Here is a 19,526-nt window from a genome sequence, read left to right as displayed (position 1 = left end):
ATGTGTCACTGATAAGGGTACCATTTCAGTGTCTCTGGCACAGGTGCTTTTATGTGTCACTGATAAGGGTACCATTTAAGTGTCTCTGGAATCGGTGCCTTTTATGTGTCACTGATAACGGTACCGTTTCAGTGTCTCTGGCACAAGTGCCTTTTATGTGTCACTGATAAGGGTACCATTTCAGTGTCTCTGGCACAGGTGCCTTTTATGTGTCATTGATATGGGTACCATTTCAGTGTCTGTGGCACAGGTCCCTTTTATGTGTCACTGATAAGGGTACCATTTAAGTGTCTCTGGAACAGGTGCCTTTTATGTGTCACTGATAACGGTACCGTTTCAGTGTCTCTGGCACAAGTGCCTTTTATGTGTCACTGATAAGGGTACCATTTAAGTGTCACTGGCACAGGTGCCTTTTATGTGTCACTGAAAAGGGTACCATTTAAGTGTCTCTGGCACGGGTGCCTTTTATGTGTCACTGATAAGGGTACCATTTAAGTGTCTCTGGCACAGGTGCCTTTTATGTGTCACTGATAGGGGTACCATTTAAGTGTCTCTGGCACAAGTGCCTTTTATGTGTCACTGATAAGGGTACCATATAAGTGTCTCTGGCACAGGTGCCTTTTATGTGTCACTGATAAGGGTACCATTTAAGTGTCTCTGGCACAAGTGCCTTTTATGTGTCACTGATAAGGGTACCATTTAAGTGTCTCTGGCACAGGTGCCTTTTATGTGTCACTGATAAGGGTACCGTTTCAGTGTCTCTGGCACAAGTGCCTTTTATGTGTCACTGATAAGGGTACCATTTCAGTGTCTGTGGCACAGGTGCCTTTTGTGTCATTGATATGGGTACCATTTCAGTGTCTCTGGAAGAGGTGCCTTTTATGTGTCACTGATAACGGTACCGTTTCAGTGTCTCTGGTACGGGTTCCTTTTATGTGTCACTGATAAGGGTACCATTTCAGTGTCTCTGGCACAGGTGCCTTTTATGTGTCATTGATAAGGGTACCATTTCAGTGTCTCTGGCACAAGTGCCTTTTATGTGTCACTGATAAGGGTACCGTTTCAGTGTCTCTGGCACAAGTGCCTTTTATGTGTCACTGATATGGGTACCATTTCAGTGTCTGTGGCACAGGTGCCTTTTATGTGTCACTGATAAGGGTACCATTTAAGTGTCTGTGGCACAGGTGGCTTTTACGTGTCACTGATAAGGGTACCGTTTCAGTGTCTCTGGCACAAGTGCCTTTTATGTGTCACTGATAAGGGTACCATTTAAGTGTCTCTGGAATCGGTGCCTTTTATGTGTCACTGATAACGGTACCGTTTCAGTGTCTCTGGCACAAGTGCCTTTTATGTGTCACTGATAAGGGTACCATTTCAGTGTCTCTGGCACAGGTGCCTTTTATGTGTCATTGATATGGGTACCATATAAGTGTCTCTGGCACGGGTGCCTTTTATGTGTCACTGATAAGGGTACCATTTAAGTGTCTCTGGAACAGGTGCCTTTTATGTGTGACTGATAGGGGTACCATTTAAGTGTCTCTGGCACAAGTGCCTTTTATGTGTCACTGATAAGGGTACCATTTCAGTGTCACTGGCACAGGTGCCTTTTATGTGTCACTGAAAAGGGTACCATATAAGTGTCTCTGGCACGGGTGCCTTTTATGTGTCACTGATAAGGGTACCATTTAAGTGTCTCTGGCACAGGTGCCTTTTATGTGTGACTGATAGGGGTACCATTTAAGTGTCTCTGGCACAAGTGCCTTTTATGTGTCACTGATAAGGGTACCATATAAGTGTCTCTGGCACAGGTGCCTTTTATGTGTCACTGATAAGGGTACCATTTAAGTGTCTCTGGCACAAGTGCCTTTTATGTGTCACTGATAAGGGTACCATTTAAGTGTCTCTGGCACAGGTGCCTTTTATGTGTCATTGATATGGGTACCATTTCAGTGTCTGTGGCACAGGTGCCTTTTATGTGTCACTGATATGGGTACCATTTCAGTGTCTCTGACACAAGTGCCTTTTATGTGTCACTGATAAGGGTACCGTTTCAGTGTCTCTGGCACAAGTGCCTTTTATGTGTCACTGATAAGGGTACCATTTCAGTGTCTGTGGCACAGGTGCCTTTTATGTGTCATTGATATGGGTACCATTTCAGTGTCTCTGGAAGAGGTGCCTTTTATGTGTCACTGATAACGGTACCGTTTCAGTGTCTCTGGTACGGGTTCCTTTTATGTGTCACTGAAAAGGGTACCATTTCAGTGTCTCTGGCACAGGTGCCTTTTATGTGTCATTGATAAGGGTACCATTGCAGTGTCTCTGGCACAAGTGCCTTTTATGTGTCACTGATAAGGGTACCGTTTCAGTGTCTCTGGCACAAGTGCCTTTTATGTGTCACTGATATGGGTACCATTTCAGTGTCTGTGGCACAGGTGCCTTTTATGTGTCACTGATAAGGGTACCATTTAAGTGTCTGTGGCACAGGTGCCTTTTACGTGTCACTGATAAGGGTACCGTTTCAGTGTCTCTGGCACAAGTGCCTTTTATGTGTCACTGATATGGGTACCATTTCAGTGTCTGTGGCACAGGTGCCTTTTATGTGTCACTGATAAGGGTACCATTTAAGTGTCTGTGGCACAGGTGCCTTTTATGTGTCACTGATAAGGGTACCATTTCAGTGTCTGTGGCACAAGTGCCTTTTATGTGTCACTGATAAGGGTACCATTTCAGTGTCTGTGGCACAGGTGCCTTTTATGTGTCACTGATAAGGGTACCATTTCAGTGTCTGTGGCACAAGTGCCTTTTATGTGTCACTGATAAGGGTACCATTTCAGTGTCTGTGGCACAGGTGCCTTTTACGTGTCACTGATAAGGGTACCGTTTCAGTGTCTCTGGCACAAGTGCCTTTTATGTGTCACTGATATGGGTACCATTTCAGTGTCTGTGGCACAGGTGCCTTTTATGTGTCACTGATAAGGGTACCATTTAAGTGTCTCTGGCACAGGTGCCTTTTATGTGTCACTGATAAGGGTACCATTTCAGTGTCTGTGGCACAAGTGCCTTTTATGTGTCACTGATAAGGGTACCATTTCAGTGTCTGTGGCACAGGTGCCTTTTATGTGTCACTGATAAGGGTACCATTTCAGTGTCTGTGGCACAAGTGCCTTTTATGTGTCACTGATAAGGGTACCATTTCAGTGTCTGTGGCACAGGTGCCTTTTATGTGTCACTGATAAGGGTACAATTTCAGTGTCTCTGGCACAGGTGCCTTTTATGTGTCATTGATATGGGTACCATTTCAGTGTCTGTGGCACAGGTCCCTTTTATGTGTCACTGATAAGGGTACCATTTAAGTGTCTCTGGAACAGGTGCCTTTTATGTGTCACTGATAACGGTACCGTTTCAGTGTCTCTGGCACAAGTGCCTTTTATGTGTCACTGATAAGGGTACCATTTCAGTGTCTCTGGCACAGGTGCCTTTTATGTGTCATTGATATGGGTACCATTTCAGTGTCTGTGGCACAGGTCCCTTTTATGTGTCACTGATAAGGGTACCATTTAAGTGTCTCTGGAACAGGTGCCTTTTATGTGTCACTGATAACGGTACCGTTTCAGTGTCTCTGGCACAAGTGCCTTTTATGTGTCACTGATAAGGGTACCATTTCAGTGTCACTGGCACAGGTGCCTTTTATGTGTCACTGATAAGGGTACCATTTCAGTGTCTCTGGCACAGGTGCCTTTTATGTGTCATTGATATGGGTACCATTTCAGTGTCTGTGGCACAGGTCCCTTTTATGTGTCACTGATAAGGGTACCATTTAAGTGTCTCTGGAACAGGTGCCTTTTATGTGTCACTGATAACGGTACCGTTTCAGTGTCTCTGGCACAAGTGCCTTTTATGTGTCACTGATAAGGGTACCATTTCAGTGTCACTGGCACAGGTTCCTTTTATGTGTCACTGAAAAGGGTACCATTTCAGTGTCTCTGGCACGGGTGCCTTTTATGTGTCACTGATAAGGGTACCATTTAAGTGTCTCTGGCACAAGTGCCTTTTATGTGTCACTGATAAGGGTACCTTTTCAGTGTCTCTGGCACAGGTGCCTTTTATGTGTCACTGATAAGGGTACCATTTCAGTGTCTCTGGCACAGGTGCCTTTTATGTGTCACTGATAGGGGTACCATTTAAGTGTCTCTGGCACAAGTGCCTTTTATGTGTCACTGATAAGGGTACCATATAAGTGTCTCTGGCACGGGTGCCTTTTATGTGTCACTGATAAGGGTATCATTTAAGTGTCTCTGGAATAGGTGCCTTTGGTGTGTCAGTGATAAGGGTAGCATTTAAGTGTCTCTGGCACAGGTGCCTTTTGGGTACCATTTATGTGAATAAATAAGCATTGCATTTGATAGAGAAATCTGCATGTTAAAGGGTTAATCCTTTAGCTTTATAAAAACCATATGAAACCTAAATATTCTACCTGCTTTAAGTTCAATATGGCCAGATCTGTACTCTTGCACCTACCCCATAACATCATCCAAAAAAGCTGAGATGATGCATTATTAATTCAAAATAATGTCAATAAATAAGCATTACATTTGGCAGACTAATCTGAATGCTAAATGCTAATGTCTTTATTTGAATTTTATTGAAACAGATGTAGGGTACTTCAAGAAAAATATGGTAACCAATGGGGTAAACCTAGCTTGTCTGAAAATAGACAATAACAACAATAGTCTTACTTACTTTCATGAGTTTGCTGAGATATTGTTTTAAGATCTTTGTCACCATCTTTGAGTGTAACAGTAACATTCATGGACCCATAATTTTCATAGAGTATAACAGTGATGTTGAGTCCATCTTCTGGTGTGAAGTATCTTGGTGCATAGAACATATAGTATCCCCTGATGGAAAAAAGGAAGATATCACAATGTTACATATATAGATAAATACAGTTATACACAGACACATACACAGCCCTACTACATGGCAACTAGGGTAAATGTGTTCTACTATATAGTCTTGGCTAACCAAAGCCTTCTGAGTGGATTTGGTAAATGGAAACTGAAAGAAGCCCATGGTGTGTGTGCGTGTGTGTGCATGTGTGTGTGTGTAGCTGTGTGTGTGTGTGTGTGTGTGTAGCTGTGTTTGTCCCCTACTACCTCTTGACACCTGGTATTTGTGCGTTTACATCCCTGTAACTTAGCAGTTTGGCAGAAAAGACTGCTAAAATAAGTACCAAGCTTTAAAAAATAAAAAAAAAAGTAATTACTGAGGTCAATTCATTCGACTAAAATTTTTCAAGGCAGTGCCACAGTATGGCCACAGTCTAAAAATTGAAGCAAAAGATAAAACATACACACACATGCTGGCATGGGTTGGACAGTTTGACAAGATCTGGCAAACCAGAGAACTGTACCAAACCCTTTTGTCTATTTTTGCATGGTTTCTATAGCTGGATGCCTTCCTAATGCCAGCCACTTTACAGACCATGACCTCTGGGGTCACCAAGTAACTTGGAAGGCAAGACAAAGTCCCCTCGACTAGGGATAGTAGTGTTGAGGGAGGAGGCTTTGTGCCAGTTGAGAGAACAGATGGATAGAGATTGGTGCCTTGCTGTGTAAGAGATACAAGAAGACCCTAATTGGAGAAGATGGGAGAGAAAAGAGACTTAGCGAGAGAGAGTGATAGAGGTCAAGAAAGTGAGAGACATGGTAGGTATGTGATCACGTGACCGACCAGTCCATCAGATGTAGTTACATATCGCTGGTCACAATGCGTTCGCATTGTTTTAGCCCTCGAATGACGCCACCCCTCTGGCTAAGCGAGCAGGCCAACAGAAGAAAGAGTGGTGAAAGAGTACAGCAGGGATCACCACCCCCTGCCGGAGCCTCGTGGAGCTTTTAGGTGTTTGCGCTCAATAAACACTCACAACGCCTGGTCTGGGAATCGAACCCGCGATCCTACGACCGCGAGTCCGCTGCTTTAACCACTGGGCCATTGCGCCTCCACGGTAGGTATGTATCAGGACATATTGTCACGGTACAATGGGGGTGAATAAAGGAGAAGTGGTACAGAAGATTGGACTGGGTGAGTGGGTAAGGGGGAACAGAATGGAAAATTTCATAAGAATGTGAGGAGAAATGGTTAGATGGCATAAAGGTGACTATAGTAATTGAAGGTGAGAGATATAGGAATGGTTCAGGAAGATGGGTTATGACAGATATGCAAGGGCATTAGGCGTGATGGTAGATAATCATCATCACCATCATTGTTCGACCGTGGTCGAGACTAAATTCCATAGTCTTTTCAAATGGCTAATAATGTGTGTGCGTGCCACTACTACACACATTGCGTGAGGGCGCGTGGCTTAGTGGTTAGGGCATTCGGGTCATGATCGTAAGGTTGTGAGTTCGATTCCCGGCGATGCGTTGTGTCCTTGAGCAAGACACTTTATTTTCACGTTGCTCCAGTCCACTCAGCTGGCAAAAATGAGTTGTACTTGTACTTCAAAGGGTCAGCCTTGTCACTCTCTGTGTCACGCTGATTATCCCCGAGAACTACGTTATGGGTACACGTGTCTGTGGAATGCTCAGCCATTTGCACGTTAATTTCACGAGCAAGCTGTTCCGTTGATCGTATCAGCTGGGACCCTCGTCGTCGTAACCGGCGGAGTCTTTTTTACACACATTGGAAAGCATTGTACAACCAAGTACTAAAGAAGATCTTTCCTCCTCCATGAAACAAAGCTGTTCCCACTGGACGTCAACCCAGTATTTCTAAGCTACGGACCGAGTGATTTATTGTAAGGTTATCTCCCTAGATAGATTGCCTTCACTACGGCTAAGGAGCCCTTTCTACCCCACTGACACAGGTTGTACTGGTTTACAGTTTACCAGTAGTAGGATAAATGGTAGATAAATGAGATGCTAAGGATGGAGTTTGGCCGAGAAGAGAGAGCATGGCTGGAGAAAGGTATTGAGGAATGAATGCAGTTCTGAGGTGGGGGAGCACTACATCTGCATTGAAACCAAAGGATCCTCCTTTGAGGTAAACTAGAATTTTATACTTCTTTAAAATTAATACATGTTACTCCTGAGAAAGCATCAACATTTCTGAAATACACCCCTTGCATTTTGTCTCCCTTTTATACTATCATTTATCCTTCCACTTGGAATGTCTTCCCCCCTGATAACAATCCCACATTCTCAATATCATCCGAACAAATTTATTTTCCATTGAATGCATCTTCAGCGGAATTAAAGCCCACTAATTTTGATTGAGTGGAGGCACATGGTCTAGTGGTTAGAGCAGCGGACTTGCAGTCGAGGGATCACGAGTTCGAATCTCAGATCGGGCGGTGTGTGTGTTTATGAGCGAAACACCTAAGCTCCACGCGGCTCCGGCAGAAGGTAATGGCGAAACTTCTGATGACTTTTTCGCCACAACTTTCTCTCACTCTTTCCTCCTGCATCTTGCAGCTCACCTGCGATGGACCGGCGTCCCATCCAGGTGGGGAACCTATACGCCAAGAAACCGTGAAACCGGCCCTTATGAGCCAGGCATAGCTCGAGAAGGAACAAACAACAAACAATTTTGATCAAATATCCGGTAATCCTTCTCTAGCTGCAAAAGTTAATCCAATGAAAGACAACAACAATTCGTGTGAGTTTTTGAGGCCTTCGTGAACATGGTACGTTTATTGCGATCCGAGAGGAGAGCACATGTACACAGCTTGAACATTTAACATTTTTACAGAAGATAATGAAGTTGAACAAAAAGGATTTTTGTCTTGCCGCCTTCCATGACTGGTATAGAGGATTTTGCTCAATTCAAATCGGCACGGGTAGTCTAGTAGCAGAGTGTGGGACGATGTAGTGAGCAGGAAGCTGCCTGTGAGGCAAAAGAGGCTGCTCCCTTTCTCTTTGTCCATTTATCCCCTTTTCACGCGCGCCACCGCATTAATGATGTGACCAGGGGAGATACTCCAGATGACCCACGGTCAGGCATGGATTTAATTTATGTGTCACTGATAAGGGTACCATTTAAGTGTCTCTGGCACAGGTGCCTTTTATGTGTCACTGATAAGGTACCATTTCAGTGTCTCTGGCACAGGTGCCTTTTATGTGTCACTGATATGGGTACCATTTCAGTGTCTCTGGCACAGGTGCCTTTTATGTGTCACTGATATGGGTACCATTTAAGTGTCTCTGGCACAGGTGCCTTTTATGTGTCACTGATATGGGTACCATTTAAGTGTCTCTGGCACAGGTGCCTTTTATGTGTCGCCGATAAGGGTACCATTTCAGTGTCTCTGGTACGGGTTCCTTTTATGTGTCACCGATAAGCGTACCATTCCAGTGTCTCTGGCACGGGTTCCTTTTATGTGTCACCGATAAGGGTACCATTTCAGTGTCTCTGGCACAGGTGCCTTTTATGTGTCACTGATATGGGTACTATTTAAGTGTCTCTGGCACAGGTGCCTTTTATGTGTCACCGATGAGGGTACCATTTAAGTGTCTCTGGCACAGGTGCCTTTTATGTGTCGCCGATAAGGGTACCATTTAAGTGTCTCTGGTACGGGTTCCTCTTATGTGTCACCGATAAGGGTACCATTTCAGTGTCTCTGGCACAGGTGCCTTTTATGTGTCACTGATATGGTACCATTTAAGTGTCTCTGGCACAGGTGCCTTTTATGTGTCACTGATAAGGGTACCATTTATTAGTGTCTCTGGCACAGGTGCCTTTTATGTGTCACCAATGATAAGGGAGTGTTTCGGGGTATGGTGTGGTACCATTTAAGTGTCTCTGGCACAGGTGCCTATTATGTGTCGCCGATAAGGGTACCATTTAAGTGTCTCTGGTACGGGTTCCTTTTATGTGTCACCGATAAGCGTACCATTTCAGTGTCTCTGGCACAGGTGCCTTATATGTGTCACTGATATGGGTACCATTTAAGTGTCTCTGGCACAGGTGCCTTTTATGTGTCGCCGATAAGGGTACCATTTAAGTGTCTCTGGTACGGGTTCCTTTTATGTGTCACCGAAAAGCGTACCATTCCAGTGTCTCTGGCACGGGTTCCTTTTATGTGTCACCGATAAGGGTACCATTTCAGTGTCTCTGGCACAGGTGCCTTTTATGTGTCACTGATATGGGTACCATTTAAGTGTCTCTGGCACAGGTGCCTTTTATGTGTCACCGATAAGGGTACCATTTAAGTGTCTCTGGCACAGGTGCCTTTTATGTGTCACTGATATGGTACCATTTCAGTGACTCTGGCACAGGTGAGATACTCCAGATGACCCACGGTCAGGCATGGATTTAATTTATGTGTCACTGATAAGGGTACCATTTAAGTGTCTCTGGCACAGGTGCCCTTTATATGTCACCGATAAGGGTACCATTTAAGTGTCTCTGGCACGGGTTCCTTTTATGTGTCACTGATAAGGGTACCATTTCAGTGACTCTGGCACAGGTGAGATACTCCAGATGACCCACGGTCAGGCATGGATTTAATTACAGTTGCCTACACATCTTTGCCCTCTACGTGATCTCATATCTGCCGTCGATGTCTTTGTCATTCATTATATCCACCCTTACATATCTTTGATCTCTGATCTCTATCTTTGTCTATCATTAACTTACCCTGCCCCCACCAACTTCAAATCACTCTCCTTTCTTTTCTTACTGAAGTATTCAAGTATCTACTCTACAACCAGACATCTACAGCTCTCCCTCTATACCTTAACTCTCTCACCTGGCACAAAGCCACACCAACTTCATACTGCTCCCCATTCCCATTTGAGGGGATTTTGTCGTGCGAAGTATTTGGTGACCCTGTCAGTGCTGATGCCATATGAAAGGCATTGGTGTTGGTGCAACTTAAAAAGCACCGATGCTGGTGCTATGTATCAAGCCCCAGTACACTCTGTAAAAGTGATTGGCACTCGGAAGAGCATCCAGTTGTTGACACATGCTGAAACAGGCAAAGATACTTGTTGTGCCTCCCAAACTTACCAGCTCATGTCAAGCCATTCAACCCATAGAAAACAGACATTAAATGATGATGATGATGATGATGATGATTAAACAACATTACTTGAATATTTGAGGCTACATGGATTCTGAATTTGCAACTTATACACAGTAAGAGAGAGAGTGGGGAGAGGGCGAGACAGACAACAAATTCTGATAACAGAGTGGTATAAATGACTTACATGCCGGGATCTAGTAAACTTAGGGCATGGCTCATGGACATGGTCAAAAATATGCCCAGCTGGAGCATGGATACCATCTTGGACTGAAAAACAAAGAAACAAAGAGTTTAAAAACCTGAGGTTATAGAAGATATTTTCCCATGACTCTGTGTCATAGGATAAAACCCAAAACCATATCAAACACAATTATAGCAGCTCTTTAAAAAATCATAATTGATGGATGGAAGCACTCCATCGATTACGACGACGAGGGTTCCGATTGATCCGAATCAACGGAACAGCCTGCTCGTGAAATTAACGTGTAAGTGGCTGAGCATTCCACAGACACGTGTACCCTTAACGTAGTTCTCGGGGATATTCAGCGTGACACAGAGAGTGACAAGGCCGGCCCTTTGAAATACAGGTACAACAGAAACAGGAAGTAAGCGTGAGAGAAAGTTGTGGTGAAAGAGTACAGCAGGGATCACCACCATCCCCTGCCGGAGCGTCGTGGAGCTATAGGTGTTTTCGCTCAATAAACACTCACAACACCCGGTCTGCGAATCGAAACCGCGATCCTATGACCGCGAGTCCGTTGCCCTAACCACTGGGCCATTGTGCCTCCACTGTTTCATAAGCAGGGCCAACAATGATGGGTCTCAGTTTGAGGAACATTAATGCACAGGCTTGGAGTAACTTTGTAAGCTTTACAAATATGTAGATTTTTGTGTATTTTAGGTAATCTGTAGAATAGACTAGGTCTGTATTTAAAATTGGATAAATAGTCTATTTCATGTTTAGTGAGGCCCTTTCCACGTATTTGATGTAAGGAGGATAAGTTTTTAAGTGTCCTCAGTGGGTTATATTGTACTATCTTCTCATAGTAAATATTATTTTCCAACATGGAAATCGGAATCGAAATTGAACCAATCCTATGACTGGCACCCAGCAGTTGCCAGGACCGCTGGACTGACTCCTGTGCAGGTGGCAAGTGAAGAAACACCATTTCGACCCTGTGCTTGAGGAGATCCATTGAGTCAAGTACACCAACATCAAAATCAATGGAAACTGCAGTTGCGATCCCTGTGCCAGTGGCACGTAAAAAGCACCATCTGAACGTGGCCGATGCCAGCACCGCCTAGACTGGCTTCCGTGCCGGTGGCATGTAAAATGCACCAATCCGATCGTGGCTGTTGCCAGCCTCGCCTGGCACCTGTGCAGGTGGCACGTAAAAAGCACCCACTACACTCACAGAGTGAGTGGTGTTAGGAAGGGCATCCAGCTGTAGAAACACTGCCAGATCAGACCAGAGCCTGGTGCAGCCTTCTGGCTTCCCAGACCCTCAGTCGAACCATCCAACCCATGCTAGCATGGAGAATGGACATTAAACGATGATGATGATGATGATGATGGAGAGTATTAAATTTTTGTAGTACTCTGTGTCCATCACTACTGCCACACTTCCTTTGTCGGCTTCTTTAATGGTGAGGTTTAAATAATTTTTTAACTCAATTAGGTCTTTCCATTCATTTACATCAAGGCTGGATTTAATTCGCTGTTTTTGTAAGATATTAAAAGGAAAACTGGTAATATGTTCACAAAAAGCATTAAGCTCTTTATTTCTGCCTTTTGTAGGACAGTATTCCCTTTTGTTTTTTACTATTGAGTCATCTTCGCTGGTGTACTTGTGAAGTGCTTCTGTGAGGCATAATTTTCGGCAGAAATCCATAGTGTTATCCTCAATTTCATTCTGGTTCGATCTGCGATGGGTTGGAGTAAATTTTAAACCTCTTGCTAGAATTTTAGCTTGTGTAATACTCAGGATTTTCTTCGATAAGTTGATTATTTTCGGGATTTTGTCGTGTGAGGTACTTGGTGGCCCTATCAGTGATGGTGCCATATGAAAAGCATTGGTTTTGGTGCAACTTAAAAAGCACCGATGCTGGTGCTATGTATCAAGCACCCAGTACACTCTGTAAAAGGGATTGGCACTCGGAAGAGCATCTAGTTGTTGACACATGCTGAAACAGGCAAAGATATTTGTTGCGCCTCCCAAACTTAACAGCTCATGTCAAGCCATTCAACCCATAGAAAACAGACGTTAAATGATGATGATGATGAGAAGGATGATTAAACAACATTACTTGAATATTTGAGGCTACATGGATTCTGAATTTGCAACTTATACACAGTGAGAGAGAGAGAGGGGGGGGATAGAGACAGACTAGAATTTTAGCTTGTGTAATACTTAGGATTCTCTCTGATAAGTTGATTATTTTCGGTTGTTCTTGTACATTTTGTTCCATTTCTGTTTCTCTGATTTAGGTCTTCAAAAAAGTTGAAGTCGGTGGATCGTTGTGGAAAGTCTGTATTGTGTTTGGTTTGCTGAGGAGAAAATGGGTGTAAAGCGTGTCTGGAGTGGATTGACTGTGTAGCGGACTAGATTATGGTGGCATTGAGGGTTGTTATATTGTCTATGGTTGATGTGGTTTGGGTTAAATTTATTTTTAACTAGCAGTATCGCCCAGCGTTGCTCAGGTTTGTAAGGGAAATAACTATAAAGCATTTTTAGAGAGTTATAGCCAAAAAATTGCAAAAAAATGCATTAAAAATGGAAAAAATATGATGGTAAATTTTTTTTTAAATCATTGACTCATCGTAGACATTTTTAGAGAGTTACTTCCCTTATATTTAAAAAAATATGCATTAAAATGGAAAAAAATGATTGTAAATTATTTTTTAAATCGTAGACTCATCGTAGACGCGCGCTAATACCCAGAAGGGCTCGATATGAATGACGACTATAAGATACCCGGTTTTGGTTAAACTGCACCGCAAAATGTGGGAGTAGTTAGGAATCTAAATCGGAGTAGACAGACACACAACCTTACTTTTATATATAAAGACTAGCAGTATCGCTCGGCGTTGCTCGGGTTTGTAAGGGAAATAACTATATAAGCATTTTTAGAGAGTTACTTCCCTTATAGATGCCAATTCGGGCTTTCTTAGCCATTTCTGTTTTGGTGTCTTCAAGCCATGAAGTCGTTGTTCTAAAAGAACGCTGGTCTCCTTGACAACGCTTTACGACGTTGATTTCCTTACACTCCCTTCCCCACAGCTTCACGAGGGAGGGAAGAAGGGGGAGAAGCAAACAGGTGCAGCTGTGACCATGGACGCCAACTCCGCCGCCATCGACACACAAAAAATTATGCATTAAAATGGAATAAAAAATGATGTTAAATTATTTTTAAAATCGTAGACTCATCGTAGACGCACGCTAATATTCAGACGGGCTCGATATGAATCACGACTATAAGATACTCGAATTTGGTTAAACTGCACCGCAAAATGTGGGAATAGTTAAGAATCTAAATCGAAGGGGACAGACACTCACACAACTACAGTTTTATATATATAGATATTGTAATGTGGGTGGAAAGAGAAGTCATGTTGTCTAGTTTGGTTGTGTCTAGTCGACTGATTGAAGTAACCATGTTGAGGATTAAGCCTCGGAGGTAAATTCTTCCATTGATTGTGAGATGGTAGGGGTGGATTGGTAGGTATTGGTTCCGAAAGTTTAGGTTAGTCTGGAGGTTTCGATAGAATCTTTGATTTGTATTTAGGATGCCTTGAGATTTTCTATGGTGGGCTGAATTCCTGATTGTTGTTTGAAAGTCATTTTGGGGTGTAAAGGTCAGGTCGATTGAGTTGTATCCCTTACATCATCTGTGGTTTGTGTTAGATAAGCGTGGGGTCATTTCTGTGTATGTCTTTGGTTTATTTTTCTTCAGGAAGGGGTTATCCAATGCGTTTTCTATGTTGAGATGCGATTCGTAGTTAATAAAGAAATTGGCTTGTCTTTCCCAGCATTGTAGGGAATTGGTCTTTTCAGCTTCGCAAGTTGTTTTCCACAGTTTATAAACACTTTCCAAGCATTGATCATCTGAATGTTTCTTTAATTCATTGTAGATTTCCTCATCTATGTTTTGAAATTTCTCTTCAGTGCTTAGCGCTCTAAGCTTAAGGAGTTCTATTTCTGTCTTCATTTTTTCAGTATTAGTTTCCCCCTTAATTGTTTTTGTTGGTCCTGCTCATTTCGAATACATTTTATTTGGAATTTATGAGGCAAAATTATTGGTGTTGAGGTTAACCAGTTTTCATAAATTTCTGTCTTGTGGTTGTTTTTGATTATATTCCAGAAAGAAAATTTTCTGGCGTTAAGTTTTTCATTCCATATGTGGATAATGGGGTTTTTAATAGAAAGTGTAAGCAGGAGTGGCTGTGTGGTAAGTAGCTTGCTAACCAACAACATGGTTCCGGGTTAAGTCCCACTGCGTGGCATCTTGGGCAAGTGTCTTCTGCTATAGCCTCGGTCTGACCAAAGCCTTGTGAGTGGATTTGGTAGACGGAAACTGAAAGAAGCCTGTCGTATATATGTATATATGTATATATATGTATGTGTGTGTATATGTTTGTGTCTGTGTTTGTCCCTCTAGCATTGCTTGACAACCGATGCTGGTGTGTTTACGTCCCCGTCACTTAGCGGTTCGGCAAAAGAGACCGATAGAATGAGTACTGGGCTTGCAAAGAAAAAGTGTAAATGTAAAACTAAGCGAATAAAATAATATTGCAAAATTCTGGTTCCTTTTTGGCATCCCCTCATATATATACATATATATATATATATATAATATATTACAAAATATAAAGTTATGTCTTGAATGACAACAACACTCAAGATATACAACGGACTGGAAATAGAAGTGCTCTAATGAGCTGTATACACTTTTTATATCCGAGGGGAGGCAATGCGAGCAACAACCACAGGAACATCACAAAATCCACAGATAGACCAAACACATACAAATCTTCATATACTCATTTATATCTATAAAGCTCGACATTTAAAAATTTAAATATTTAGTAATATATAAATATATCATATAAAAATATAAATTTTGCTTTATAACACCTTGAATTTTATGCTTAAAACATTTAGTATAAAATTTGTTACAATAAGAGAAATAAATATAATACTAATAAATAAAAGTAAAGCATACAATGGTATATTAAAAGACGAAGTAAAATTCTTGCAAAATGTACATAGAAGATAATAATTATACAAGTTTACAAAAATATAAGTTTACAAAGATACACAGAAGTGTATATATATATAATATATAGGTGCAGGAGTGGCTGTGTGGTAAGTAGCTTGTTTACCATTCACATGGTTCAGGGTTCAGTCCCACTACGTGGCACCTTGGTTAAGTGTCTTCTACTATAGCTTCGGGCCGACCAAAGCCTTGCAAGTGGATTTCGTAGACGGAAACTGAAAGAAGCCCGTCGTATATATATATATACGTGCAGGAGTGGCTGTGTGGTAAGTAGCTTGTCTACCAACCACATGGTTCCGGGTTCAGTCCCACTGCGTGGCACCTTGGGCAAGTGTTTTCTACTATAGCCTCGGGCCGACCAAAGCCTTGTGAGTGGATTTGGTAGACGGAAACTGAAAGAAGCTCGTCGTATATGTATATATATATATATATATATGCTAGCATGGAAAGCGGTGTTAAACGATGATGATGATGATGATGATATATATATGTGTGTGTGTGTGTGTGTGTGTTTGTGCGTCTGTGTTTGTTCCCCTAGCATTGCTTGACAACCGATGCTGGTTTATGTCTCCGTTACTTAGCGGTTCGGCAAAAGAGACCGATAGAATAAGTACTGGGCTTACAAAAGAATAAGTCCCGGGGTCGAGTTGCTCGATTAAAGGTGGTGCTCCAGCATGGCCACAGTCAAATGACTGAAACAAGTAAAAGAGTAAAAGAGAAAAGAGTATACATTGGCATATTAAAAGATGAATTAAAATTCTAGCAAAATGTACATAGAAGATAATAATTATACAAGTTTACAAAAATATAAGTTTACAAAGATACACTGAAGTGTATATATATAATATATATATACATATTTATATGTATTTATAAACACACACACACGCAGACACATACACAAATATATATAAGTATCAACAAAATGGAAAGCAAAGCAATCAAACGTACCCTTTAGGTGAAGGACTGCTACTCCAAAGACACCAAGGAAAATCTGAGATTTGGTGTCAGAAGATATACGATACCAGTGAGTGTGTGAAACTATGTTGCTGAACTTTCAATGAAAGTCAACATCTATTGCACCACGTCAGCAAAACAAAATGGATTGGTTCTCATTTATCCACTTTGTTGCCTCTGTTATTGCTATGTGTGGAGGCGCAATGGCCCAGTGGTTAGGGCAGCGGACTCGCGGTCGTAGGATCGCGGTTTCGATTCCCAGACCGGGCGTTGTGAGTGTTTATTGAGCAAAAATACCTAAAAGCTCCACGAGGCTCCGGCAGGGGATGGTGGTGATCCCTGCTGTACTCTTTCACCACAACTTTCTCTCACTCTTACTTCCTGTTTCTATTGTACCTGTATTTCAAAGGGCCGGCCTTGTCACTCACTGTGTCACGCTGAATATCCCCGAGAACTATGTTAAGGGTACATGTGTCTGTGGAGTGCTCAGCCACTTATACGTTAATTTCATGAGCAGGCTGTTCCGTTGATCGGATCAACCGGAACCCTCGTCGTCGTAACCAACGGAGTGCTTCCATCCATATTGAATATATTGTAGGTGCAGGAGTGGCTGTGTGGTAAGTAGCTTGCTTACCAACCACATAGTTCTGGGTTCAGTCCCACTGCATGGCACCTTGGGAAAGTGTCTTCTACTATAGCCTTGGGCTGACCAAAGCCTTGTGAGTGGATTTGGTAGATGGAAACTGAAAGAAGCCTGTCTTATATGTGTGTATATGTTTGTATGTGTATATGTTTGTGTCTGTGTTTGTACCCCCACCATCACTTGACAACCGATGCTGGTGTGTTTACGTTCCCGTAACTTAGCGGTTCAGTGAAAGAGACTGATATAATAAGTACTAGGCTTACAAAGAATAAGTCCTGGGATCGATTTGCTTGACTAAAAGGCGGTGCTCCAGCATGGCCACAGTCAAATGACTGAAACAAGTGAAAGAGATATTTATACATATGTACTGTATGAATATAATAACCATATGGCACCTTGAACAAGTACAGTGCCTTGCAAAAGTCTACACCCCGCTTGGAAACTGGATGTATTTTGTTTATTTTGATAAGAACAATTAATATTTTAAGAAACACACAAAAACCATTAGATTCACTTCAACATTTAAATTTAATTTGTCAAAATATTTTCGTTGCTTTGAGACCGCGACCTGTTCACTGACAAAACTTCGTGCTGAGGTCGCGGTCTCAAAGCGACGGAAAGATTTTGACAAATTAAATTTAAATGTTGAAGTGAATCGAATGGTTTTGTGTGTTTCTTAAATGGCTTATAAACACCTTCCACACTGAAATTGTTTGCGTTCCAGCACACGATCTCAGATCAAGTCACTCGCTATGCAAGTACATCTCCGTAATTAATATTTTAAATTCCATCAATTTGTTTTGATAAGCAGATCTATCACACTTTTATTTAATACACAAAATACATTTGAAAAATCTAAAACTGTTTCTTAACCCTTTAGTGTTTAAACCGGCCCTATCTGGCCAAAATATTCTACCTGTTTTATGTTCAAACTAGTCAGATATGGTCATTCATAGCTACCTTATTATGTCATTTTAAAAAATAAACAATCACATCATTGAAATCTCAAAGCCATGAAATGATGTAAGATTAATTTTACATGGTGTGAATACATAAGCTTTACATTTTACAGAATAATCTGAATGCTAAAGTCTACACCCCGTTTGGAATGTCTTCAGCTAATACTTTATGGATGATCCTGCTGTGTCAATTACAGCCTGCAGACGCCTTGGGTAGCCTTCCAGGAGCTTACTGCAGTGGTCTGCTGACAGTTTTTGCCATTCTTCATGGCAGAACTTCACAAGCTGTGTCAGATTGAATGGGGAATGTTGGTGCACAGCCAACTTTAGATCTCGCCATAGATTTTCTATAGGATTGAGGTCTGGAGACTGGCTGGGCCACTCCAAAACTGTGATTGTCTTGCTAACAAACCAAGCTTTAATGCTTTTTGACACATGCTTGGGGTTGTTATTTTGTTGAAACTTGAAATTGCGACCCAAGTGCAGAGCTCTAGCAGACTTCAGCAGGTTTGCCTCCAATATTTCTTGGTACTTGGCACTATCCATGATACTTTGGAAGGTTACCAACTCTCCAGGCCCTGCAGATGAAAAACAGCCCCAAAGCATGATCGAGCCACCGCTGTGCTTTACAGTGGGGATAGTGTAATGAGGTTGGTGAGCAGTGCCTTTTTTCTGCCAAATGTAGCATTTTGTATTTTTTCCAAATAACTTGACGTTTGGTCTCATCTGACCACAAAATCTTTCGCCACATGGTCATGGAATCATTAACATGACTTTTGATAAAGTTTAGTCTAGCTTGCTTGTGTATAAGCTTCAGAAGAGACTTTTTTCTAGTACCCTCCCTTGCAGGCCAGACCAGTGCAAAACACTGGAAATTGTAGATGCATGGACATCTGTCCCAGTACTGGAAACTGAAGCTTTCAAGTCTTCCAGTGTTGCACCAGGGCTGGAGGTTGCCTCCCGGAACAGTTTTGACTTAGCGCTTCTGGTAAGTTTGCTCAGTCTCCCAGATCTTGGTAGGGTAACAGTGGTTTTGTGCACTAACCACTTCTTAACTACAGTTTTAACAGTGCTTAAGGGCAATTCTAAAGTTTTTGCAATCTTTTTATAGCCATTATTTTCATTGTACTTTTGAATTATAAGGTTTTTATGTTCTTGAGACAGGGGCTTGCCCATTTTCTTTCCCAAATTGGACCCCTTGTGTTTACTGTAAGAGTCCATGGACCAACGTACAGGAGTGGCTGTGTGGTAAGTAGCTTGCTTACCAACCACATGGTTCCAGGTTCAGTCCCACTGCGTGGCACCTTGGGCAAGTGTCTTCTGCTATAGCCCCGGGCTGACCAATGCCTTGTGAGTGGATTTGGTAGACAGAAACTGAAAGAAGCCTGTCTTATATGTGTGTATATGTTTGTATGTGTATATGTTTGTGTGTGTGTGTGTGTCTGTGTGTCTGTGTTTGTCCCTCTAGCATTGTTTGACAACTGATGCTGGTGTGTTTACGTCCCCGTCACTGATGGAATAAGTACTGGGCTTACAAAGAATAAGTCCCGGGGTTGATTTGCTCGACTAAAGGCGGTGCTCCAGCATGGCCGCAGTCAAATGACTGAAACAAGTAAAAGAGTAAAGAGTAAAGAGGGAGTACCAAAACACCATGTGGTGAATG

General features: G+C 42.2%; 1 protein-coding gene across 1 annotated transcript in view; it reads right to left on the bottom strand.

Annotated features, from left to right (window-relative positions):
* The window catches only part of LOC115226112 (CD109 antigen-like), a 161,648-nt gene that overhangs the window by 131,307 nt on the left and 10,815 nt on the right, over positions 1–19,526 (bottom strand). Inside the window, exons 2-3 of the mRNA XM_036514831.1 lie at positions 10,212–10,294; positions 4,741–4,898 (exon numbers count right to left, since the gene is read on the bottom strand). Coding sequence (XP_036370724.1) covers positions 4,741–4,898; positions 10,212–10,288 — 235 coding nt within the window. The 5' untranslated portion in view covers positions 10,289–10,294. The remainder of the gene's footprint in view (positions 1–4,740; positions 4,899–10,211; positions 10,295–19,526) is intronic.

The sequence above is a fragment of the Octopus sinensis genome, linkage group LG29 (assembly GCF_006345805.1).
Source record: "Octopus sinensis linkage group LG29, ASM634580v1, whole genome shotgun sequence".
In the NCBI taxonomy this organism is placed as follows: Eukaryota; Metazoa; Mollusca; class Cephalopoda; order Octopoda; family Octopodidae; genus Octopus; species Octopus sinensis.
The sequence above is the reverse complement of the archived record's forward strand: the minus strand, read 5'-3'. Positions and strand labels throughout refer to the sequence as shown.